The 27742-nt window shown below is 30.2% G+C and overlaps 2 protein-coding genes and 1 long non-coding RNA gene across 10 annotated transcripts in view; 1 reads left to right on the top strand and 2 right to left on the bottom strand.

Annotated features, from left to right (window-relative positions):
- The window catches only part of LOC106462560 (syntaxin-like), a 33890-nt gene extending 8659 nt beyond the window's left edge, over positions 1-25231 (top strand). Inside the window, exons 4-11 of one of the 4 annotated variants that reach the window (XR_002611297.1) lie at positions 1062-1136; positions 1287-1360; positions 3870-3978; positions 5019-5092; positions 7318-7455; positions 10180-10290; positions 11182-11469; positions 25221-25231. Coding sequence is in view for 3 of the 4 variants with exons in the window: in XM_022389850.1 (XP_022245558.1) it covers positions 1062-1136; positions 1287-1360; positions 3870-3978; positions 5019-5092; positions 7318-7455; positions 10180-10290; positions 11182-11265 (665 nt within the window). In the remaining variant the exon portion in view is untranslated. 4 annotated transcript variants of the gene reach the window in all.
- Positions 23440-23960, bottom strand: LOC111086563. Its single transcript, XR_002611298.1, has 2 exons — positions 23865-23960; positions 23440-23809 (listed from the first exon to the last, which is right to left on the bottom strand). It is a non-coding gene; the product is annotated as an uncharacterized LOC111086563 (long non-coding RNA).
- Positions 25232-25713: 482 nt separating the features above from the next.
- The window catches only part of LOC106462559 (GTP-binding nuclear protein Ran), a 9391-nt gene continuing 7362 nt past the window's right edge, over positions 25714-27742 (bottom strand). For all 5 annotated transcript variants that reach the window (XM_013922493.2, XM_013922495.2, XM_013922494.2 and 2 more), the window contains exons 6-7: positions 26935-27105; positions 25714-26242 (exon numbers count right to left, since the gene is read on the bottom strand). In XM_013922493.2, the coding sequence (XP_013777947.1) occupies positions 26195-26242; positions 26935-27105 (219 nt within the window). In that variant the 3' untranslated portion in view covers positions 25714-26194. The remainder of the gene's footprint in view (positions 26243-26934; positions 27106-27742) is intronic.

Genomic DNA, 27742 nt, shown 5'->3' with positions numbered 1-27742 from the left:
GTTTACAACCCCAAGATTCCTGACTTCAATGTTTCCAAATGTCCTATCACCTTAGTATTACCCTTCACTGGTTCTCACGGCATCAAGCTAGAAAGAAAACACAAGAACATTCTGCAATCAGCTTATCCCCGAGTCACCCTAAGAGTAGTTTTCAAACTGAACAAATATATATGCAACTTTTTTCCTTTTTTTAAGGTCAAAATACCTCCTTCAAAAAATCACTGATAGCGTATCAATACACGTGTCCATGTTCTAGGCATGGCTACCTTGGGTCAGTAACCCAAATCCTAGCAACCAGAGTTAAGGAACATAGCCCTTCCAACAAGTATCACCCATCTAAGCAAAGACTGGCAGCGAGAAACCTAACATCGAACGTTTCAAAATAATAGACTCGGCAACAGACGAATGGACGTTAAGGAAAAAGGACACATTCTTGATTCGTAACTTAAAACCAAAGTTGAACAAACAACAACACTGTATCTCAGACTGTGATAAACTTATCATGCCTGAGATAGGCAAAGAGTGAAAACTTTGTTGAACAGTATATTTAAGTTATATTACTCAGATGGCTATGGTAACTTAATAATCAATAATAAAGGTGTTGAGAGGGAAGGAATTATTTTAAACTGTCTCGTATGTCTTGAATTCGAAATTTTTGGGAAAAGGAATGTAAAAACCTTAAAAATATTTCAACTAATCAGTGAAATTGTTTATAAAGCCTGTTTAAACATACAACTGCAGGAAATAAACTTTTATACCAAGTTATAAAATGTTTAAACAATTACCTATTATCAAAAACAATTATCAAATCTAACTTTTTCGAAAAAAAATCATAATATGAAAGGAAATTAAAATCTAGATTTTTTTTTTAAGCTAATGAATTTTGATATTTCATAAAAAGTTTTATTCTAAGTATTAAGTTGTACTCCATAAAGTAACTAATTGATTAGCTAAATATTAATTTGTTTAATTTTTTTCCTTAGTGGTAAACCAATTTGACATTTTTAATTCAATTAGAATAAAATTTTGATGTAAAGACTTTTGTTTTTATGTATCTACAGAGGTGAAGCAGGAGCTGGAAGACCTAATGGCTGATATTAAAAAGTCGGCAAACAAAGTGAGAACCAAGTTAAAAGGTAAATAAGGTTTTTGTAGAAACAACATTTTCCCTTCGAATGTATAATTAGACAGCCCACGTTCATTTAATATTTTTACTACAATGTGCTACTTGTTATCAGTTTCTTAGCCTTTCATAATGTTCTCATAACTTTGTATTCATCCTTTAGTTATGGAGCAGAATCTAGAACAGTTAGAACAAACCAGGATGATGTCAGCTGACTTCCGCATTAGAAAGACGCAGGTAAATCATTGTGAAATGAGTTGGTATTTTAATTAAACTATTTCCTCATGCATATGATTTTTATAAATTACAAGGTTTAAAAAAATGTGAATTTATACACAGAGCACAATAAGTTTTAAACTTTGTATGATATGATGTTTTCTGTATTCCAGTGAATGATTTGGAATGGAATACTAAACGAAACTTTTATATATCTTATAAGCCTTCTTCCTCGTTACTTAACTAAAAAGTCCTGGGGATAAAAACTTAGCATGTCTGTCTGATCTTGAGTAATCTATAAAAGACGTTTTTTTGGGTTTAATCAGATCATCTATTTCAAATACATCTGAAGAAAAAGGTGTTAAAATGTTTAATGATATGCTATTGGAAAAAAACGAGGCTTAGTTACTAGTACACTGGCCAAGAGTATCCTAGTGGTTAGCATACTGAACTGTGGAGCTGAGGTTCCATAGTTTATGCCCCGATGCCACCAAAAATAAATATACTGTGTTCTACACTTTGTGGTTGTGGATACATTTTAAGCATGGGTCAAATCGTGCTGTTTAATTTGATGAATTGGTAGTTAGTAGTGTTGACTGGCATAGAAGTCAAGAAATGAACAACTTATCAAAAAATAAATGTAAAACCCCAGTCTATCATTCAATTTGCTCTTCTCATTGACTTATACTGGTTTCAAGGAATTCCTCCCCTTCATCAGTAACCCTGGACGAGGGCACGTCAAAAGAATAAGCCCAGGATTCATTAAAAGCAACAGTGCTACATTGTTGAAATCCTATATAAATATAGGATCACTGTAGTAAGTAAAAGACATCTCTGAACACCATGCATATAATAAACAAATTACTAGTACATAATTATTTTTAAGTAGCTATTATACTTTCAAATGTTTTTTGACACTACACAAAATTTGTTCCTTGTCAGAACTAGAGCAGTAACGTAATAAAACAACATCCTTTTGTAAGTTACTATGAAATAAGCTCTATAAAAGATAGAAATTTATAATTGTTATAAAACAATAATAACTTGAGGCAGGAAAATAAACTAACCTTAACAAAAAGAAAAAAAAAATTCTTGAAGGCTTTGTACAAGTATGTTTATAAGAAAACAACAACTAAAAGTGCAGAATTTGTGTTCAAGAAAAATGTATAAAAAAAAGTTGCTGTGTAATGTTGTGTTTTAGAAAAATTCAGCTGCTGAATTAGGCTTAACAACTTAAGAATTACAGATCTAATAAATTGTTTCAGATATGACTCTGAAAGTTCTTAGTTACTTGAAATATAAAATTGTTTAACCATTGCCATCATTTACACATTGTTTATTAACTTTGTCATGATATAAAAGACTGTTTAGTTTAGATATTATTGATTAATTTATTTTTGTGAGTAAATATTTTATTAGTGTTTAGTTTTTGTTGTAATAAGAGTTAAAAGCAGATGATTGTAGGAAGTTGTGTTTATAAGTCATTAGTGTTAAAACTATCGAACATTGCATGCAATTTCATTGACGTCGAGAATATAGAAGGTGGGCAGATGATTAAGTGATAAAGATATAAATAGTGTGAGATGAGTGGAAGCAGCAGACAGAAAATATCAAAAAAAGAGTAAAGTTACGGACCAAGGAAAAGTTTGGGGTCAAGGTAACTACCGTAGAAGTGATAGGCCTAACAATTGACATAGGCCTAATGTTTAATATTTTGGAGTAAGACTAACAGTAGAAAAGGAGATAAGAAAAATAATTATTCCGTCAAAGCGTGGTTCTAAAGTAATTGAATCAGCCTGAGTGCACTTTGACAAAAGGAACAGAGGATATTTAGAAGAAAGAAGACCAAACGATTATAGGTAACTTGCACCAAAATTGTAAGTGAATCACACATAGAATGCCAGTGCGATCGTAATAGAGAAGATAGTTTGGCTTGTCAAGTGAAATTCTAAAGTAATTGAATAGGCCAAAGTGGAGTTTTGAACTATATATATATATATATATATATAGTGTCTATGATATGCCTATAATCTCTACAGTGTGAAGAATTTTTTTGTACATACGTTTAACTTATTCTGAATATATATATTATTTTTAAAACAAGTGGAGTGCATGCTGATTGTTCATTTATTGTTGAATTTATCATCAGTAAGTCACAGACACCTACTGTAGAAGAATCCTAAGCCCAATAACAATACAGTATATATTTATACTAATAAGAAGTATAAGTAAAAGCCTTTTACTTTGACAACTGGCGAGAAAAAGAAATAATATTTTTTTAAATTTTGACAAACTTAATGCCAGTAAATGTTAATGTGCATCATCTTTTTATTGTAAATGTTGATTTAGTGCAATCTGTTTGTAATTAAGTTGTGTTTTGCTTACAAATACACAGACCTGTAGAAACACTAAACATCGTGCGGAGCCCATCACAGGGTTTCTGTAAATTATATTAACAAACTTATTTTAATTAACTTGTTCAACATCTTTATTTGATGGTTTCTAGTATTCACTTCAGCATTCTTTTCAGCATTCAATGTTGTCACAGAAATTTGTAGAAGTGATGACAGATTACAACAAAACTCAGACTGACTACAGAGAAAGATGTAAAGCTCGAATTCAACGACAGTTAGAGATCAGTAAGCATCAGTTGTGTATATTAGTTACAATAAAAAAAGATAATAAAAGTGTGAGAAAATGGATAGTGACATTCAAATTCTTTTTGGATCTTAAAAATAAATAAATAAAACTCGTGTAAATCTTGGTATTGTACAAGTTTTTTTTTATTTAATTGTTTTCTAATTGTTGTCACCTAAACTATGTGGATTGTTTGTGTTTATTGTTGATACTGCTGTTGGACTAGTGTTATATTAAACCTAACAGAATCTCGCGGAGATGGTTTAAGATATATCAAGAAATTCATTATTCGTTAGCAAAAATGTTTATAAAAAAGTTGCATATACCTATTTTCTTGTGCTTGCTGACACCCAATATTAAATGTGACAGGAATATCAATATACTTCTTTATATTGGACATGTTGTTGAAATATTCTTTAACATATTACTGTTTACACTTATATGAACATACCCATTTTTAAAACATTTCTTAATACTGTAGAATTAAAGATTTGTCTATTGTTGCATACTTTATTTACTTATTTTTTAAAACTTATTATTTTGCTACAAAGTTTTTACTATTTTTAGCGAGAATTAAAGATTTGTCTATTGTCGCATACTTTAGTTATTTACTTATTTTTTAAAACTTATTATTTTGCTACAAAGTTTTTACTATTTTTAGCGAGAATTAAAGATTTGTCTATTGTCGCATACTTTAGTTATTTACTTATTTTTTTTTAAACTTATTGTTTTGCTACAAAACTATTTTTTATTTTTAGCGAGAATTAAAGATTTGTCTATTGTCGCATACTTTAGTTATTTACTTATTTTTTTTTAAACTTATTGTTTTGCTACAAATTTTTTTACTATTTTTAGCAGGAATTAAAGATTTTTCTGTTATCACATACTTTACTTATTTATTTTTAAAGATACTTATTGTTTTGCTACAAAACATTTTTTATTTTTAGCGAGAATTAAAGATTTGTCTATTGTCGCATACTTTACTTACATAGTTTTAGAGATACTTATTGTTTTTCTACACAATTTTTTTTTTAATTTTTAGCGGGTAAAGTGACAACAAATGATGAGCTGGAAGACATGTTGGAGAGTGGCAATCCTGCCATTTTTACACAAGGGGTAATTGTTTCTTTGTTTTAAAATTTTGTAGAGATGCATTTTTATTTGTTTATATGTTTCAAAGTTCAGGGGAAGAAATAAACTTCTTATTTATGGTAATTCTTCCAGTCACAAAATGTAATAAGTATTTTTTTGTGTATGTGTTTTACTTACTAACAGAAATAACATCTATCAATTTCCCCATTTAAAACTTCATATTATATAGTAATACTCTCAGACAATTATTTTAATGTGTGATGTTTGAGTGCGTAACTTAGTGGTAATGCCATCTATCAATTTCTCCAGTTCTATGCTTACTGTTTAACAAAATGTAACTTAGAAATAAATTGAATTCTATAATTTGTAAATCTCGAGAAGCAAAGCTGGTCTGTGATTTGTGCCTAAAAAGCAACAAAGACTACATTCTGGGCTTTTAGGATACGGGTATATTATATGGGTGACTGTTAAATCTATCTATTTGGTCTGACAAGAATGTCCTTAAGAGTTGGTGGTTGGTGTTAACTAGCTGCCTTCCCTCTAGTCCATTGTTCCCCCTCCCCCCAGTGGCAGAGCAGTGTGTCTGCGGACTTACAATGCTAGAAACCGGCTTTCGATACCCATGGTGGGCAGAACACAGATAGCCTATTATGTAGCTTTGTGCTTAACTTCAAACAAACAAATATAGTCTGTTACTTCAAAATGGCTTGTGCAGATAGCCCTAAGGTAGCCTTGTGCGAAATTCAGCAAACAAAACAAATTTTAAGCCTTAAAATAGTAATCTGACAAAAATATTGTATGCTTGATACAATTAGCATACAAACTAAAATTTTTATAAAGATAGACTAAAATATAAATAAAATTAATGCACATGCATTATCCAAACTGTTTGTTATTTTTACAAAAAATTGCCTGTACTTTTATTATAAACACACAATCTTTTACTATACATTGAATGGTTTTCCTTTTGTTAATCCTGCTCCAGAGGTTTTGGAGTGTAAATTGATGAGGTGGGGATAAGATAATCATGCACTTTGACTTGTTGCAGTGTCAAAGTGAATTTGTAGTTTTATATCCTTCCATTCTCAATTATTTATATATTTAATTATTTAAATAATTATTATTTATTTATTAATATTAATTATTATTTATTTGTTAATATTAATTATTATTTATTTATTAATATTAATTATTATTTATTTAAATAATTATTTAAATATAAATACCAAACAGATTAAGTGGAAGTCTTTATAACATAAATTATCATCAATTTATTTTGCCTTTCGAAAATTTTAAGCTGTGAAAAATGCTGCCTGCTTGGTTTTTGATAAAAACAAGTTTGAAATAACTATGTATCTATAATTTTAAAAATGTGCACCAAGTTTTTGAACTTCTTCAGTTCACTCATTTTTATAATATCAATAATTATTCCATCCAGACTCACTATTGCTCCGGCCCGGCATGGCCAGGTGCTTAGGGAGCTCGACTTGAAATTAGTGGGCCGTTGGTTCGAATCCTCATCATACCAAACATGCTTGCCCTTTCCGCCATGGGGGCATTATAATGTGATGGTCAATCCCACTATTTATTGGTAAAAGAGTAGTCCAAGAGTTGGCGGGGGGTGGTGATAACTATCTGTCTTCCCTCTAGTTTTTACACTGCTGAATTAGGGACGGCTAGCGCAGATAGCCCTCGTGTAGCTTTGCGTGAAATTCAAAACAAACAAACAACACTATTCTTCCAACATGGCTGCTCCCCACGGGCTCAGCAGTAAGTGTGCAGACTTATAAAGCTAAAAACTGGGTTTTAGTACCTGTGATGTGAATAGTACAGATATATATCCCATTGTGTAGCTTTGTGCTTGACTAAAAACAAACAGATAATAAAAAGCTCCTTCTTCAGTATTAATTTTTCCCACAAACTTTATTTACAAAAAAGAAAAAATTATAATGTTTAGCTTCTGAATACTATTAGGTTGTATTACATTGTTAAGCCTTCTTAGCTCTCTACTTCTGTGACAAAAATGAAATGAAGCCCCATCAGAAGATCTTCAAGCGAGGAATAACCTCTCTCTAATTAAATGATTTATTTTTTCTCTAAAAAAGTTATCAGTATATAAATCGAAGAATCTGACAACGATCATAAACATCATTCTCAGTGATCTGTTTTATCACAAATGTTAGGTGTTTTATTACTCATTTTTGTGTATATATATATATTATTTTTTTTTTTTTTCTCTCTCTCTGAAGATTATCATGGAAACACAACAAGCCAAACAAACACTGGCAGATATTGAGGCTCGTCACAATGATATAATCAAGTTAGAGAGCAGCATTCGAGAGCTTCACGATATGTTCATGGACATGGCGATGCTGGTTGAGAGCCAGGTGAAAATGTTTTATCTGATGGTTTCTAGTATTCATTTCAGTGATGTTTGTGCTCCTAGTGGTTATTAAGTAAGCTGATTTAAAATATATAATAAAGATTTTTGTTAACAGACAAGACATGGCCTAGTGGTTCGCACTCCTGGTCTGTGAATCTGAGGGTACATGGTTTGCTTCCTGTTGCTGAGGTGAGGGAAGATATCAGTAAGTGTTAAATCTAGGAGATGGTATACGTTGAAAACTTTAAGTTACACATGTTAAGGAATGTTCATACAGGTCTTGTGGAAATGTAAAAAGTGAGATAAGTAACTTAATTTTAACACTTATTGATATCTTCCCTCACCTGACACTGACTCATCTATGAAGCCTAACTTCTTTCCCATATTACTTTAACATTTTTCACTAGGCTAGCTTTATTCTTACGTTCCTGAAAAATGTTGACTTGATGGTAGTTGACGGCAGTCAATAACTACTATTATTGGACAGATTTTGATGCATATAAAAAAAAAGGTAAAGTGAATTGGAAGAAAAATGCTATATATTTTATAGGTTTTGACAAGAAACAATTTATAAAATAATAATACTACTAATAATAATAATAGTTCCTGAAAAATGTTGACTTGATGGTAGTTGACGGTAGTCTATAACTACTATTATTGGACAGATTTTGATGCATATAAAAAAAAAGGCAAAGTGAATTGGAAGAAAAATGCAATATGTTTTAAAGGTTTTGACAAGAAACAATTTATAAAATAATAATACGATTCAATTGTACTTGTCACTATTATTGCTAATATGTTTTACAGAAATGTTAACTGTTAGTACTTACATTACATCTAGCAGTTAAATAAAAAAATTCAAAACTTAGAAAATGAGCTTATTATGGCACGTTTTGCAATTAAACACAGATTACAACATTTTATCAAGTTTATTTGTGATCATCAGTTAATGCTTACAATTTTTGGTATTTTAGAGATTCAAAATAAATACCAAATCATCCATGAAAAGTTCAAGGAACATTTAAACAGTCTACCACCATGTCAAGCCATAATTAGAAGAATACAAAGGGTAGACTACATTATATTAAAGCAATTTTGAATATTCAAATCAGCAAGTTATGTAACACTTACAGTCGATATAAAGTCTACGTGGAATGGCATGTATTAGTACTATATTTTGACATTGTTTAACATTTCGTAGCTTGTGTGTTGCACCCAATAACTGATCATTTTGGGAAGAGTATGTAACAACCCTTTTTAATGCAAAATATTCATACATTCAGATCATAAAGATGTGTTGAGATCGAATATTGAGATTTTCTAAGATGGGTATTTCCCTTGTACTAAACAGCATTTGATAACAAAGGAATATGGATCAACTTGGGGAATCAGGACAATTCAGAAAGAGACTTCTAACAAGTCATACCCCAGTTGTAACAAAAGCTTTCCAAGTACACCTTGGCAATAGTATGCAACATAACTGCAAAGGATCTCCAATTGGAAATGAGGCCAATGGTGTATGGGTTCATCAAGATAAGGCTTCCAGTCATACCTCACTTCAGTTGTTGCATGCATCAAGCAACTGTATTTATGCTATTCCATATGAAGACATACCAGTAAAGTTGTCTGATGCAGTGCTTATGGATTTCTGTGCAATCAGACTATTGAAACAGAACTGCTATCCTTATACGCAAGATGGATTGTGGAAAGCATGTATGGAGTAGTGGTGTGTTTTGAATGTGACAGCCTTATGGTGGTGCCTTTTGCAGTGGGATCTACATTGCTTTCCAATGCAATTTTTTTTTTGTATTTATAATCACAACTTTTTATCATGGTATGAAGGAACTTTTCTTAACTGAAGCATTCTTAATGTCATTGTTCTTACATCAATAATTATGTATATAATTTTTTTTTATTGTGTGCGTTTGGAGTAATCGTTTTGGAAATTATTGTATTACGATGATGAGAAAATGATGCTAAAGTTTTAGTTATAATCATTTAGAAATTATCGTGTTTCATAGAAAACATAATTGCATATATTTGTCAACGGCAGCTAGGACTTTCTTCTGACAAAACTTACTGTAGTTGGCTTTGTGGGTTATTTTTTTGTATTTGTAGATCGTTTTTGATGAGCGTTTAGATTTGAAGAGCTCCATGCACTATTTGCTAGCTTTCACATTTTTAAGGAGTTTTGATGGCGACAACAATACATTATTATAAATATATCTGCCTCGATATAGTCCGTACTTCATATAATATTATGACAGTACTTCGTCTTATCATCAGGCTAATTGTGTTTTGTGCCCCTTTTTTTATTTCTCTCAAATGCTGAAATGATCTGTATTGTTTATTCAACTCTTTTTTTACAGTTTTCACTGAAATGTCACCTAACTTTGTGGGCATGAGTTTTAAAAAATAAACTTGTGCATATTTCCAGAATTGAGGGAAAAAAACCCAAAGACAATGGTATGTTTCACAAGTACTTCATTCATTAACGACAATGGTTTTGTCAGTAAGGGCATCATGTTGTCTTCACTGGTTAAAGCATGGTTATTAATAAATGAAATATTTCTGAAGTGTACGTTTGTATTTATTTTTTTCCTCAATTCTGTTATTACGGAGTTTCACCAAGTATCGATGTTTCAAGTATCGGTTATGCATATTTCAATAAAATTATTCTTGCATTGATTTTAACATTTTATTTATTGATTTATTCCTCTTTTTCCAGGGAGAAATGATTGATAGAATTGAATATCAAGTGGAACATGCAAAGGACTACATAGAAGCTGCTAAACAGGACACAAAGAAGGCACTAGTGTACCAGAGCAAAGCAAGAAGGGTAAGGACAAGGTCTTTTGTGTGCACTGATATCATATGCTGAATGTGTATAGTTTCTCAATACAAAATTCGTTTTATAAAACTTGACATTAATACTTTTCTCTATGTGTGAACATGCTCAGTGCCTTATGTTGTAAAACTGTTTCTTGTTGGAGTATATTCCATTTTTTGTCTCCCTCTTAATGGGCACAGATTGGCCCTGTGGTAAAGCTCCGAATCTTGGAGCTGGCCAGCTGGGTTCAAATCCATGAAAAATACCCCTCTTTCACACATGCACACACACACACACTTTCAGCTGTGGGTGTATTATAAGAGTGATAACAAATCTCTTTGTGTGCGTGGTAGGGTGTTGCTGATTGGCTGGCTTCCCTCTGGTCAGTAGTTCAAGATCAGGGATGGTTTAAATATAGCAGTAACTACAAATACCTACTCATAAAAACAGTTCCCTAAATTTCGTGTGTTTGATGAGTCATGAAGCATTACAGCGTTTCATTTATTGAAGTTCTTTTTATATACAGACATTGGATAAGTTCATAATTAATATATACTAGGCTTCAAGTCTTTTTTTTTGTTTTATCATTAGTATTTGATTTTGTTCAAATTTTATGTTATCAATTTTTGTTTTGTTTTTAATAAGTAGGATTTTTTTGCTGCTTGGTAAATGTTAACTGATTTATATGACTACTGCAACGAATGTCCATGTTTTGTTTTGGTAATTAATTTCTGTTCTTATATCTCATATAGAAATATTTTTAAAATGACAATAATATTAATTGGATGCATATATTAGTGTATAATCTAATTTCTTAATTATTCAAATTAATTTCAATTAGCTAGGTTAATTTTATTTTGAATTTATTTGCTTGTTTACTTTTATTTTTTATTTCCCTAGAAAAAAATCATTATCATAATCCTGGTACTAGTGGCGATTGGAGTTTTAACTTTAATTATTCTTGGCTCCATTGGAGTTATCTGATACTAGTTCACGATGGATTGGAGGAGACTGCAACTTTAAACGACCTCTGACCAAACAACTACTTTATTACGTGGGCACAGCTTGTGTCTGGGATTTTCAGTATGCCTTCCATATAAGAACTTCCATTCAAAGTGTTTGATTCAAAGCTATTAAAAAGGTTTGGTTGATCCTGAGAGTAAGTGCTAAATATAAAGCAATAGAATGGTACTGCTACTGGCGGTGTTTACTCTGTGTGTGTGTGTGTGTATGTACGTTCATAGATCGTAAATTACTTTGTTTTTTACCATCTTTACCCATAATAAGAAGAAAAGTATGCTGAATATATTTGTTGTGAAGAACAATTGGGTAATTTTTTTATTATTTTTAATAAATTTGGAAAAAAAACATCTCCTTTCATTTCCAAAATGATGAGACTGCTTCAACTGTGTATTAAGTTTCAATGACAAAAACGTTTATTTATAAGTGATTGTACATCACCTTAATACAAACTGGAATGTTACGGTTGTTGACAAGTGAAAATGTGATTAATTAAAATATAAAAGGAGGGATAACAGTTCGGACAGTCGCTACCGTCTCCACGAATATACATCGGCTGAAGCGACTGTTGGTCTTACAGAGATGATTTATCTGGCACCAAGTTCTAAAGCCTTAACTGTGAGAATATTGTCGACTAATTGCGATCGGCTTCGGTAATAATGCTAACGTCTGAAAACTGTAACCATGTCGTCAGTGATGCACTCTGTAAAGAACAACTGGAAATATTTATTTTTCGATCACATTGTATTTTTTTTAACAAACTGATAAATGATCAGAATTATCTAATATCTTTTGTAAATTTAAAACTGATGACAATGAAAATAACTAGAGTTAATGAAAAGATTTCAACATCTATATTGCTTTTTTTTTTAAAGTAAAACCTGGAAGGTCGTTGTTCAGTCCTCAGTATTCACAAAGAAGTACTTCTGTTCGCAGAGTAAATAATTTGAAAAGCTAGTTACTCTCAAAAGAGAAAAATGGCAAAAAAAAGGCCTTTAGTCTCCATATAACGATAATAAAAATTTATTTTGGCCAATGTTCTTGTTTGTAACTTCCTCAAAGTGACTTCTTGTACTACAAACTCTGATGAAGTTTCAAAGGTGAAACGTTGGCTGAAGTAAAAAGTTTATTTATTAGCATCTGAAGAATAAAGATTTTTTTTAATATAACCCATATGTCTAAATCCTTCCAGTATGCACTACAAATTCTGCAAAAAGACAAAATATTTCAAGGAATTAATACGCTCCACTAGCCTCAACTACCAATGTGATCCATTCATGTTTAATGATGAGCTGGTGAGCTCATTACAAATGAATAGAGAATTCATACAACAAAAAATACCATGGTGTACAAAAAACATATATTAATTAGAATACTGTGTGGTTATGCTTCTGAAAGTGGACAGATGGAGTTTCCGAAAGGTTATTTTGTTGAGGCTGTTCTCCTAATACAGAAAATATTTCAATACTTTTCAATGTCTTACCTTGGAATATTTCCAGATCTGTGTCTTATAAGAACAGGGTTCCTACACACCTTCAAAACCCTTGTATTTTGATAGGTCTAACTCGGGGTCTTGAAAATCAAAGGAATTATGATAGTTGCATCTACTTAAGGTCTATAAAAATTTAAACCATCTTACAATTCACCTTTTAGAAATATGGTTTGTTAAAATTCTGGTCTAAAAGACGATTTATAAAACGAAATGTTTTGTCTTTGTACGTTAATTTGAAATGCACACTCTTCCTTAAATTTCAGTTTTATATTTTCTTGCCATTTCCATTTTTTCCACTAAAAACTAGCTTATCATTGAATAAATTGAGTATAGTACGTATTGTTACCTGTTTAACCTGCATCATTAGATATGTTAACTACAGTGAGTGAACTCATTATAACAATTTTGGGATAAAAAGAATTGTGAAAGAAATAGTAAATTTATCGTTACTCTACTTGTGGCTCCACTTCAGATTTTATATTTAGTGGAGAAAAGACTTTGTTAACAGATTCCAGAGGAAAAACCATTTTGAGTCAGTAATTCCGTTTTCAATATCTCGAAAAGATTCTTGTTAAAAGACAATATGGAAAGTTCCACACCCCCTGTTATGATAAAGATATTCACACGGGTTTGTACATAACTTGAATTTCTTCCCAAAAGTTAGGTATCATGTGAACTCTATCATTCTGTCAAGACTATTTGTTTCGGTAATACATATCAACATATTTCTTACAATGGAGAAATCAAGAGTTAGTAGCTACATGAAAGACCAAAACCACCGTTACTTGCTGACCTATATGCAGGGTCAACAACTTTGATTGGGGGACATTTATTGCCAACAAATCATCTGAAATTTCTAGTTGTAGAGAAACTGCATTTTTAACGTAATTATAACATATTGTTTTTCCAAAAATGTCATTTCCTTTTATAGAAGCTTTCATTCAGAAAAACAAAAGCGATCAAAATACCTAAACCTTATGCAGAACATTGAAACCTTTGGTCGGTAGAGCCAACCAGATATGTTTTAATCCATGGTAACTATAACAAATGCTGGTAACATTTCTTTAGTGAACAGAAAGATCTATTTTTATCTGTGAAAAGCCATTAATTTTGTGTTTACTAAAGTTTGTGCTGGGCCCATTTTAATAAGTGACTGCCTACAGAGTTCATACAATCTAAGACACAAACTAGCAGGTTGTGCTGGGCCCATTTTAATAAGTGACTGCCTACAGAGTTCATACACTTAATCTCAGATCTACAGCCTAAGACACAAACTAGCAGGTTGTGCTGGGCCCATTTTAATAAGTGACTGCCTACAGAGTTCATACCTTGCTAGTTTGTGTCTTAGATTGTAGATCTGACATTCTATGGTTTTGTCCCCATAAAAATCAAAAACAAAAAATTGCATTCCATGTTTTGGCACCGTGTTGCATTATGAAAGTGGCAGTTAAATTCCATACTATTAAATTAAAATAACCAAGTAGTTGGTGGTAGGTGGCGTTGATCTAACAGCTTGCCCTTTTGTATATCACTTCAAAAGTAGTGACGGGTAGTGTAAATAGCCTGTGAGTAGCTTTGTACTAAATTCAACAAACAAATTTATTAAAATCACTACATTCAAATTTGTTATAAGAATGATGTAAGTTCCTTTGAAAAATACTCCTAAAACTTAATTAATATTCTTAAAATGGAAGTCCCATAAACTTGTTTTGTATGAATCTGTAGAAGACGAGCTACATGTAATACTGGATCGTGTATGTTGATTTTGAAAATTTTTTAATCCAGAAGTTTAAATACAACTCTTAGACTGGTTTAATATTTGCTTAAAAATAAAAAGAAGACATCATTGTTCATGTACTTAGGTTTTGGTTTTGTTTTCATGCTTCACTCTCACTCATTCTTCTACCTCATTAATAAATCACACATACAGGGTGATTCAAAAGTCGCACACCACCATAGTTTTATTTATATCGTGCTCTTAGAGCCGTTCAAAATATGAAGCATTGATATCATAATAAGATTTCTTCCACATGCTATTGAAAGGTTAATGATTTCCAAACCAATTTTGTGACAAATAAAAAAATGAGTGGAACATGAACATGATTTTGAAAACTTGCAGTAAGGAGGTGGGGGACTTAGGAAAATATCATGGTGATATGCTAATCTTGCATCACCCTGTAGTATTGAAAAGAGAGTTAATTTATATTACTTTATTATGAATATGCCTTTGATGGGCAAGAGTTACATCAGTGGTGTGCAGGACAGCATTCTTAAAAGTAATGTTGTGAAACGGAGACCTGAAAATTAGATACACTTTCCTATTCTGTTTTATCAAAGTGTTATGATTTTTGTACTTGGAATATTAGGCCTACATAAGCTTTAAGAAATATATACAAAATCGAACTTAGTTTTTTTTTTCTATTATGCTTTATTTAATGTTTTTATTGTGTTATTTATCAACAGATCAACAGTTTTCCATTCTTTTTCCCTACACAGAGTTATGATATAAAAATGCATATTCTTTCGTTAACACTTTTTACCAATAAATACACAAATTTTAACTTTGGGGATGGAGAAAATTGCTTTATTACACACTTTGGAGATGCAGACTAAAACTATCTTCATATTGCTCGTGTAATCCTCTTTACCAGCATATAATTTTTTATAAAATTTAAACCTTTTTACCTTCAAGTTCACACTAGAACATTCATATCGAAAATACAATTCATCTATGTTTGTTCATGATGAATACTCTGTCTTAATTATCTTTAAAAGAAAATCATACTGTTTTTTGTGATGTTACGGACGTAAATGTTCTGTCCCATTTAATGGAACTTTGCGATTTAACTTCGATGCAACTTTATCTTTTTTGTGGCACATCGTGGGCAAACCAATGCAATGTAGAAAACATTTTAAATGTTACTACAGATAATAATAAATCAGAAAATTAAAAATTCTGATGTTTAATGTAAAAATACATAGGACCCCCCACTCTTTTTTTCTTCAAGTGATTACGTCCATGTGACTCAAAAATCTTGAGTGTTAACACTACATTTGGTAAAAAATATCTTCGTTTTTGTTTCTTTAGGTAATGAAATGAAGTTTTTGTAAACATCATCTAGATTTTTGCCATTAATATTTCCACCGTAAAAAGGAAGTTTATATAATGGTGAAGTGTTTGACACTTATTACAATAACTTGTTATGGTTACAGGTATTTTTTAAAAATATTTTATAAAAATGAGGTTCCTTTAAAAATACTCCTTCAATATTAATTTCCATAATGTAGAAAAAATTAATTTTAGGTTTTTTTGCAAGCACATGTGAGCAGACGCACTGTATATAATACAGGATTGTATTTACATATAATTACAAGAATGCAAAATACAATGGTCTCCAATTCTGTTAGAATTTTTATGTTGGTGTGTGCTGTTGAATTCATTGGTAATTAATTAACGAGCTGATGATATTTAATTGGTTCAAAATCTCGAGTTTGATTTATGCATTTTTATTTATTAGCATCTTGTAGTTAATTCGAATATTCATTAAAAGAACATTTTTATGCTATAGATATGCAGAAATGTATGTTTTTTTATGTGAAAATTGTTTTTTGAAGTTTTTTTGTTATGTGATAAGATTGACCTTGTACTAGCCATCCCTGTGTGTACAGATATGTTTTTTACTGCATGAAGAAATATTCCCACGACAAAAGAGTAAAAAAAAGCTGCATGATAAGTTGAAATATAGTATTCAATCTAACACTTTAATTTTTGATTAGAAGAATTTTATCATTCTATTGAGAGATTTTAGTTTATTCAAATGTGTTATGATTCCATTATCAGTTTACTATATTAAGCAGTTCTGAGATAACGTATGAAATCCAAAAATCTCTGTATAAGTAAAAGTACGTTACAGAGTTACCAGTTTATTAAAGTTTATTGTGTCTGCTATATGTACTATGTTGTTATATTATTTTAAATAAGTTTTTAACATCTCATTTTCATACTAATTTTTTTTTATATTAATCTCACGACAAAATATTATTATATTCTGTTAAATTGTTTTTTTTTTTGTCTAGAGTTTGTTGTGAATTATGATTGGTGTAGTTTGAAACACACATTGATGTATTTGTAAATTACCGTATTTTATTAAAATGTGGTTATTTTAGGTGGTTTGGTAAACATCATTATATTAACCTCTGAAAGTGATAATAAAATTTTTGTTAAATTCTATTGTACTAAGACTACCTTAATTATGGTGTTTCCATTTTAAAACTTCCATTATTTTACAGTTTATACTAAATTACAGTGTTAATATTCATAGACTGTATGGATAGAAGAATCAACTTAAATATTTGTTCTTTTTTTTTTTCACGATAGTAAAAAGAGAGACAGAAAGGAATAACTTTATAATGCTGAATTTCCTTTTTTGTAAAACTTGTTATTGAATCATATAAAACCTGTCTCAGTTGTACGTTACCCTTTTACTAATACTTTATTTTTCTGAAGAAGTAATGAATTACTGCACAGAATCTTTCATTGGAGAGACTAACATACAAAGTAATGGAAATACCTGTTTATTTCTACATTTTAGTTATTAATTAAGTAGTTGGTCCACCACAAGCAGACAACACAGCATTGGCATGAGGGAATGTGATTTGGACAGTGATATTTTTAACCATTTGTTGATAAAGGCTTTTTCTAATTGTTGAACTAATGCTGGTTGTGGAAGGCTGGTTTCAGGAACTGACCATTGAGGTTGGACAGCTTTTAAATTTGGTGGCCTAGTTAGGTGTTCAAACTCTTCCTCATCCTGAAATAGACCAGCTCCAATTCTAAATAAATTGTTCATGAAAACGTGGTCTTTAGTATAGTTTAAGTAATTGTTTACAGTCACCTTACTATTTTAGTGAGACAATAGGCCCTTATCTCTTGTTCTCCTTAATATTTCTACACTCATGTTTTCCATATCGACAGTCCAGCAATTGTAGCACAAGCAAGTCTTATTTTCAAAATTAGAAGTTGGTTAAAGTTCATTAAAAATATTCACAAAAACTTTACAATCGCATACTAATTCTGTGTTTATTTTGTTGTTGGTGAGACAAATAAAAATATTCACATAAACTTTACAATCGCACACTAATTCTGTGTTTTTGTTGTTGATGAGACAAATAAAAATATTCACATAAACTTTGCAATCGCATAATAATTCTATGTTTTTGTTGTTGGTGAGACAAATGGACATTTAAAGTTGATGTTTTGTGAAATTTCTGGAACAAGAGAGTGGGCTAGTTGGGACATTTTTTCAGTGATATTAAAATGCTTGGAATATCACAAGTTACTGTGTCAACATTCTTAACAATTGGGTCATAAACAAGTGTGTGCTATTATAAAAAAAAAAGCAGTTTTCAATAGTGTTATTAGGAACTAGCTGTGATTTATAGGAAATATTTTAATTAATATTGTTCCTAAAACAGTGGAATTGCTAATTGTGGATCTCATCTTTTGTAATTTTGAGTTATTTTCTTTTCCATAAATATGAAACTGCTGATAAATTTAGTTATTACAAGTCATTTCATAAAATCTTGTGAATACTTTTTGTTTTCAAAATAAGTAGAGGAAAATCATTAAATGATAATGTAGTATTTGTAAACTAAATATTTTAACTACTGTGGTGGGGATATAATCCTTTCTAATGTGTTTTATGTTCCTAGGAATCAGTTTTTTATTGAATGAAGTTGTTGATGTTTTCACTGGACATTTTTTAACTTAGTTCCATGATTTTGTAACTAAAGTAGTACTTCAAGAACCTCGGGTTTCCTAGATCTTTACGTGATATTTGTTTCCATCTTATTATAATTATTTTATTTTTCTTCTCTAGAAAAAGATCATGATCATGATCTGTGTGGTAATTCTGGTGATTATCCTTGTGTCGACGTTAGGTGGATATCTGGGCATGTGAAAGCAAACCGCCAGACCTCCCCGCTACTCCAGGAGCCGAGTTTAATCTCCGTATGCAGTGTTCCCATGGTTTATCAGTCAAGTTCCAAATTTTTTGACTCGGGTGTAACTTGTTTTTTCTACTTAAAAATTTTAAGTGTATTAAACTTTTACCTATGGTTTTATTACAGAGGATAAAAAAAGAAATTTGGATAAGTCGATACTATGATCTCTTTTTCTTTTTTTTGTTTCATGAGATATTTACGGATCAGCATACCATTTGAACGTCACCATACTAACAGTCGAGTGAAACTTGGGCGTAAAAGATCTTAATTCAGATGAGCAAGTTAGATAAATAAATATTGACTAATTTTACTTAAAACCCACACCAGTTTAAAACTGATAGTCATTTACATTATTTTTATTCTTTGTTGCATTGGTAATTGAAAGTTTAACACACCGAGCAGCATCTCGTAAAAAATACTCATCGAACTGTGATTTACTATATGAAAATATATATTACTCTTAACTTGTGGATCTGGAAAATGTAAAAAAAAATATTTTAAAGTTTTGGCAATATAACACTGAAGATGTTTGGACGATGTTCCATTATTTTCATTTTGTGTTAATGTGTGACTTCCACATCAGCTGGTAAATAAATATAAAAATTGAAAAAAGTAAAAAAATCTTGTTATACTGCTCTATTGTTATGTTATGTTTTTATCACAGAAAGTATTGATGAACTATGAAGTTTACTGTTCCACTGCTGTGTAATATTAGATTAATTTCACCATGCTTCAACACCATTGGTTGAAAGAGCTCCTGAATTTGATTGATTATGTCAAAGTGAATTTAATATTTTAACTGAAGTTACTGTGACGAGTAAGTGGAAAGTACTGATATGCTATGCTACGTTTTAAAGATTCGTGGATGGTAACTTTACGTCATGTACGATACCGAAGGCATTGAATTGCGTATTATGTCATAAAATGTAAATAACTGTATGTGATTATTCTAATTCACCGTGCACCACGGCACTTGTTTAAAAACAGGCAATAAGAATATACTACACAGAACTGCACAAACCACCAATGTTTTTTTAGAATAACGTAGTTTCATAGATACATAATATTTGATAAGATGGCAATAAGTACAAGCATAGCTTATAGATGCGTATTTCATCAATAGAACATTAGTTGTATGTTGTTAACACAAACAAATAATGTCACCTGTAAAAAAAAAAGAAAAACTAGTGTTGAGAAAACTAGTTTATTGATATTCATAGGACATATTAGTTTTGGTATACAATTATTTGTATATACAGTAATTTTAGCTCCATAAATATATCACAGTGTTGAATACATTTTCAAATTTTTTGCACAGAGATATGTCTTTGATGGTTTTCTTATATGCACCCATAGTTTTTTCCGCTGTTTAGCCAGCGTACGTTTAGTGAAATTGAAAGTATGTAATTTAGTATGTGCTAATTATTTCTGATACTTTACTGCGTTTAAACAAAAGTTTTACAATTTTGAATACTTGTTTTGTACGTATCATAGAAATTTAATCCTAGGAATTAGAGTATAAAAAATATCATTAATACATCAAGCAGAAAAATGACATTTTGTAATAAATATTTGAAGGACAATAATACCAACAAACATACTTAATTACAGAAATTTTGGTTGTTTTAAAAAATATTTCACTTAAATGCTGTTATTTCTTCTTTTTTTTTTTTTTAGTAGTTAAAATATTGTGAATTAACATTTTAAGAGTGAATGCTTATGTTGAAATTTGAAACAATTCCATAATCTCTGTAATTAAAGATGATTTTGTCATTACTGTGATTCTAATACTTATTATCATTAATTCTTTCAATAGGGAAAATAAAATATAAAGTAATTTGTGTGTAGGTTAGGTCTAATCCAGTAAATGTCACTTGAACTAATCTTTACAACAGTTTGGGCCATTTTTGATAATATTAAGCAGTGACGAGGTTGATTAAAAGAAAAAAAAAATCTTTCCACATTGTTGCATGTAACAAGGTTATTTTAAGATATGATTTTTTTTAAATAAATATATCATAATACTGCATGTCTTTAAACATTATGATAATAATAAAATACTCCGAACTGGCTTGGAGGATTTTTTTCTTTGCATAAAATTATGCAACGGGTTTTTTGAAGTTTTAGCATGTACTTTTAAATTATTCGTGTGTAAAATATACATAACTACCTGGTGGGTATTTATATTTTTACTTGACCTGTTATTATTATTTTCTAACATTGGGCATGCGGATAATGTCTCTGCGATTTCCTAAACTGATAGAAGTACTCCATTCTAAGTTAACCCTCTTACCACGGGTATGTCAAATTATGCCTGCCACAACCTTTTACAGTGTTACATTCAAAATTTGATTAAACTACTTTATTATCAATGTATACAAATAAACTTAGCATTAAAATAAGTCAAATTTTAAAAGGAAATATTTAAATAAATCCTCAATCTCCCCTTTTAAAACTGTGACATTTGTTCGCATCATCTTTTATTTTTCTAGGTGTAAACTTGTAAATAGGTGCTTTTCCTGTTGTTTTTTTTCTAGGTTTTGTTATGGTGTGGGCTCGTTTTATTCTTTACCTTCACGATGGCAATGTAATTTTGATTTATTAAACACTGATAATCATTCTTATACTTTTTACCTAACTTGTAGTCCATCATGGTCTGCAACTTAGTACATGTGTTTATAGAAAAAAAAAGTTTTTTTATGTAATCTTTTGAATTTAGTGAGTTTAACCCTACGATTATTTTTTGTTATAAGAAACTGATTTAAAAATTTATTATATAATAAGATTAGTTTTACACAATTTCTTAAAAAGCAATTGTAGGAGGCTGTTTCCTGTTTCATATGTAAGAATAATTAGGTTATAAGTAGCTATCGGAAAACTCAGTGGTTCTAGAAGAGTTGGTCATTAGAGGACACACGAGGTGTACTATGAGACATACTCAAAGTAAATACTAAAGTCCTCCAAAAGAGACTCATATTTATTTTTGTTATTTCAGTCGTATGTAAAAATTTAGTCTGAAACATTAGAACATTAATTAAAAAATAGTTTGCATTTGTAATGTTTACATTAAAGTACAGGTATGTGTAATGTTGAGATTGTTTTTTAACATCATAATAAGCTGACACCTCTTCCTAGTTCATAATTTCCACACCACTTTTGATGCGAAATATGTGCCCTGCTAATCTTTAACTCTGAAACGACAATTTCATATATATATATATATCAAAGTTTATGAAAGTTGTGAAGTTAAAACACAGCAGCGATTGGTCAAACAATTACAAGGGTGTGCAATGATTGGTTTTTTAGGTGCATCCTAATACTACTACCAGTATTGTAAGTTCTTCCATTTTCATGAATCATATATAGGTCAACTTCATTTATGTATAGAGTGATACTTTTTGTTTTTTTCAACCAAATTTCTAAAAAAAAAAAAACATGATCAAAATCGTATGAAGGGATCTCCAAAGTATTGTAATGTTTAAGGCCCTTATATTTACACGTGCTTAAGAAGGCGTCAAGTTAAAGTAGGATAGTAAAATGGTGATTTTTACACAGTTGTTGTCAAGATCAAGGGGGGTCGTTAGCAAAATCAATATATTTTTCATGCGGCAAATCTTATAATCTAAGTAGCATTTTTGAATAAAAGCGAGAGCTACGCCAATAATAATAAGTTTACTTTTTGAATTTTTGGTTGCATAAAAAATATCTTTTATCTTAGTCTTTACAGTCTCGGTCTCACCCACCCGGTCTTGACTACATCTCTGTTTAAACAAATGAAATTTCCTAAAAATTCTTAACTTTTGTTATTACAAAGGTTTTAAAGCATTATTGTAACATTAAAAGATATCTTGGAAATCAAATAAGTGTCATACAAGAAAATTTAGATCAACTTTGTGAACATCCGAATATAATTATTTACTATTTGTTATATTAGGTACTAATTAGTTAATGTCATGGTTAGTAGTCTTATTATTAACTAGTTACTTAGTTTTTTTTATAAAGACCTAAGTCTAATTATTAATTAGTTACTCATTTTTATGCTTTTATAATTAGGCTTAACAAAATAAAATTTTGGACTAACTGACCTAAATCTAATTATTAATTGGTGACTAATTTTTAATGCTTTTATAATTAGGCTTAACAAAATAAAATTTTGGGCTAACTCCACAATGTATTTATTGGATGCATTTATGAGCTCTTTGTCAGGCAAGAAACAATTTGGATTTCTAAAATCTATATTGTCAAAATTCACAATAAAAATGTAAAAAAATCTGACCTAAATATTACTCAATTTGTATTTATTCATTAACTTGAGAAATTGTCAAACTGTCATACACCTGTAGAAGAGCCTACAAGTGAAAATGTGTAAGCTTGCATTTAATAAAATACACTGAGAAGTTAGCTCAAAATTGTATTAAGTTTTTTCTCACAATTAAAAAATAACTTAAAATTTATGATAATTATTAATGCACCACAACATTATCATAAGTACTTAGATCATGATATAAAACTACACTAAAAACAGGCTTAGGTTTTGTTACTTCAGAATATAGCTCCTGTTATCATTTGGTAAACAAATCTTCTGGAAGTCTTAGTAGTTAAGTAATTATTAAGATGTTTTTTCTGTAGGTGAATTCTTGTTCAATTAGCCAAACCTATATTAACTTTAATAAAACATCATAATAATTATCAAGCCTTTTGGGTAAGATTACAAAATAAACAGAGTTTACATCAGAATTTTGCATATATCATCATGATGATGTGATTTTTTTTGCCGATGATGATTTTTTCTATTTTTTAACATTTGAATAAGATAAAAAAATATTTGACAACTATTGACATTCTTTCATTACTTGAACAACCATGTGTTCATTCAGGTATTTATACTTGTCATAACTATGTACGTATAAGAGTGTTTGACCTTCTTATTTCTTACCGTTATTACCATCTATCAGTGTGAATACGAATTGACCTTCTTATTCCTTACCATCTATCAGTGTGAATATGATTGACCTTCTTATTTCTTACCAGTTATTACCATCTATCAGTGTGAATATGAGTAATTGACCTTCTTATTTCTTACCGTTATTACCATCTATCAGTGTGAATATGAGTAATTGACCTTCTTATTTCTTACTGTTATTACCATCTATCAGTGTGGATACGATAGTAATAACAAGGTCAATTACTCATATTCACACTGATAGACGGTAAGGAATAAGAAGGTCAATCACTCGTATCCACACTGATAGATAGTAATAACGTCAAGGAATAAGAAGGTCAATCACTCATATTCACACTGATAGATAGTAATAACGTCAAGGAATAAGAAGGTCAATCACTCATATTCACACTGATAGATAGTAATAACGTCAAGGAATAAGAAGGTCAATCACTCATATTCACACTGATAGATAGTAATAACGTTAAGGAATAAGAAGGTCAATCGTATTCACACTGACAGACGGTAAGGAATAAGAAGGTCAATTCTATCAGTGTGAATACGAGTGTTTGATCTTCTTGTTCCTTTAGTCAGCCAACTTGACGATCATTTTTCATTAACCAGAAAGTTCCCGATTAAACCTATTTGTTTGGGTAAAACTTAAGAATACATAAAAATGGTTAGTCACAAGGATAAAAAAAAAAAAGGACAACATGTCCAATTTAAGCCAAACAACCTTAATCACTGTCAATGAAAAGTTTCAAAACAAAATGCTGACCAGATTTTCCTCTTAGCCACTTTGTGTATTTTCAGATTTTATTACAGTATAGCTCCACCTCTTACAAAGTTGACTTATAAGGACCTTGGCAATAATCTTAATTGACTACTTGAAGTAGTCACCATTCTTTTAAAATTCACTTTTTATTTTTCACGTTATTCTTTATTTTTGAATGTTTGTGCATATGTTTAAAATGTCAAGTGTAATTGTCCTTGAAGGTAGAACATGTACGTGCTTGTCTATAGAACACTGAACATTACTTCTTGAGAATTATATCCTAGTAAACGTATATAGTTCTACAGAATTAGGTTTTCTGACAATTGCATATTTACTTGTAAATAATTTTATGAAAATAGCACTTTTAATATACGTACGTAGTTCTGTAGAATCATTAATGCTATAATGTGCACTTCATTCTATCATGTTAGACGAAGCTGAACTGTAATTAACTTTATAAACAAACTAATGTTGTGCAAAATTAAGTGAATTTGTTTTCCTCAGTAATAAAAAAATTAACTCATTTCCTACATAAAATATTTTAAATTTCAAAGTCAGTGAAACTGACCTCATTGGCAAACCTAACTTTTTGGAATATTTCTTATTGTGATGTTTTTTTTATGATACCTATATAGCACCTACAGGTTAGCAGCGTAAACTGTATGGTTGAAATATTAATTTGATAATCTTGGGTGTATAAAATGAAGTAAAATGCTAAGTTTTTTTTGTCCTTGTTCAAAGTGTAGATACATCTTTTGCCAATTTTTTTTTCCCCGATTTATTTAAAATAATTTACTTTAAAGTTGGGTAAAATGATAAACTAGAAACACTTTACGAAAATGTTTCTTAATATACAAGTTTTTGGAAACTTTCCCAAGACTGACCGATGTATTTCAGTCATTAAAATGTTTACTATCAAAAAAACCAAAGTATTTAAATTGTGTAGTATTCTATATGAAGATAACAGCAACGCCAAACTTCCAGAGTTCTTGAGATTTTGTTTTTACTTATAAAAACTGTAAAAGATGCAAATTTGATAGGCTAAAACTTGTCGTATTAATAGTATCAGAAATGGAAAGCAACACAGTTGTTTTAAATACTCTCAACTACCTGATGTCACAGACCACAGAATGTAATATTCATAAGTGTATCTAAAATTTGGAAGTTATTCAAAACGAAATAAAACTTATCTGATCATAGTTTGTTGAAAATTGTATTTTTATTGACTTCAGTGAAATAACTACTACAAAGTTAAGTAAAATATTAAATCTGTTCGAGGAAACTGTGAGAAGCAGATTTAATCAATAATGAAAACACTATGAACTTATCACATACCAAAATCATTGTATACTGTGGTTATCATAAGGTAAATACTTCAAGGTTTATTTTATTGATATAACTAAAGTTCTGATTAAACATTGTGCTAGGTAACAACAACACGGTTTTGTTCAACAGAAGAAATGCTACAAGATTATTTTATAGCTGATCTGTATGCTACTTTGCAGCAAGACCATGGGCACACAAAAAGGTGATTTTTTACAAAAAAGGATCTAATTTAAAAGAATTTTAATGGCTTCTGTACAAACGACAAAGCAATGCATGCAACTTTTTTCAATTAGTAGTTTGACAAAATTTAGATACATTCTTTCAAAGATTACATAATCTAGAACAGATTCAATCTTCATAAGTCATCATCATCATCATCAGGCAAAGAAGTATTCTGAGCCTCCTGAAAAACAAAACATTTCTGTCAACATTCTATTTCTGTTTTCATTAATTACATTAAGTAACATTTAACAATCACAGCTCTATAGAAACATTTTAAACTTTCTTGAGAGATAACTTCACCATCTCACCTTAAACATTCATTATTATTGTTGTGTTCTATATTAAAAAAAACAACAAAAAACTGGATATTCATTTGTACCAAAACATTGAGGTTATTTAGCCTAATTTATCAATGTAAAGTATAAAAGGTACTATGTAAGATGAACATATAAAACACAAACAATAACGAGGGTTATAACTAATATTTATACTGACTTGTTGTCATTACAGCATCATTTTGACTTCCCACGGGTTTACATTACAATACCTTATTAACCTTCTAAACCTTTTTTCCCCCCAAGGTGTTAACTTACCCAAGTTGGGACATAAACACATTCTCCCTAAACCACCTTACCTTATTGCTGCCCAATTTGAACCATTGTTTAGTTAGGGCTCAAACTGATTTTTTACATATTTTTTTTTTATTTTGACTAATACAAACCAAACCAAAACTTAATATACACAATCTTTTTTTTTTTAACAGCTAAACCTATTCTTATGAAAAATAATCAATAAAATTGATTTTTCTTTCAGTCTACTCGATGTCAAATGATAACTTTCTAACAACTAGCGTCATCTTGTTCTATCACCCACCTTCATTTCATTCTCCAGTTTAGCCTGCCATTCTGGATCCATGGCAACCTCTGGTGGGGCAAGGGCCGGCATAGCCACAAATTCTAGATTTGGATCTCCAATTAACTTCCTAGCCAACCACAGAAAAGGCTTTTCGAAGTTGTAGTTGCTTTTAGCACTGATGTCATAATACTTTGAACAAAGACAGCGAGAAAGAGTCACAAATTTATTTTATTTTTTCATTAATTAAAATATTTTTAAAAAATTACAGTTAAACCTATAATACTAAGTTTCACAGCTCGTGTTTCTCAGAGATAGTTACACAAAACAGGAAATTAATTTATGGACACCCACATAAATGGAACTATATTCATTTAAAACTCCTAATAAACACTGAACTTACATCAATAATCTTTGCTCTGCTCATGTGACTATAAACTTGTTACTAACAGATGGCTTCTAAAAAGTATAGCAGGTATAGGGCAAGAAATATAAATAATAAAGTAATTTATTGGTATGCTTAATTTATGATTCTATTTTGCATTAATTAATTATTTTTTTTATGAAAGGAGTTATTTAACTGCTCCAATTTTTTATACAACATTTTACTTCAATCAACAGCAGCATGCATAGTAGATTTAAATTTAGTTGTTTACCATATTTTTCAGAATATAAGACGGACCCTTATTTTGAAGACAGTTTTGGGGAAAAAAGCTACAGTTGCATTTTAAAGATTTTTATTGAACAAAAGTTCAATTTGATACTTTAAAAATTAGTATATATTGTCCAAAACACAAAAGAACTCAAAACATCAAAATAAGAAAATACT

This window comes from Limulus polyphemus, unplaced genomic scaffold (assembly GCF_000517525.1).
Source record: "Limulus polyphemus unplaced genomic scaffold, Limulus_polyphemus-2.1.2 Scaffold1197, whole genome shotgun sequence".
Taxonomy (NCBI): Eukaryota; Metazoa; Arthropoda; class Merostomata; order Xiphosura; family Limulidae; genus Limulus; species Limulus polyphemus.
This window is presented reverse-complemented; position numbering and strand designations above follow the sequence as displayed.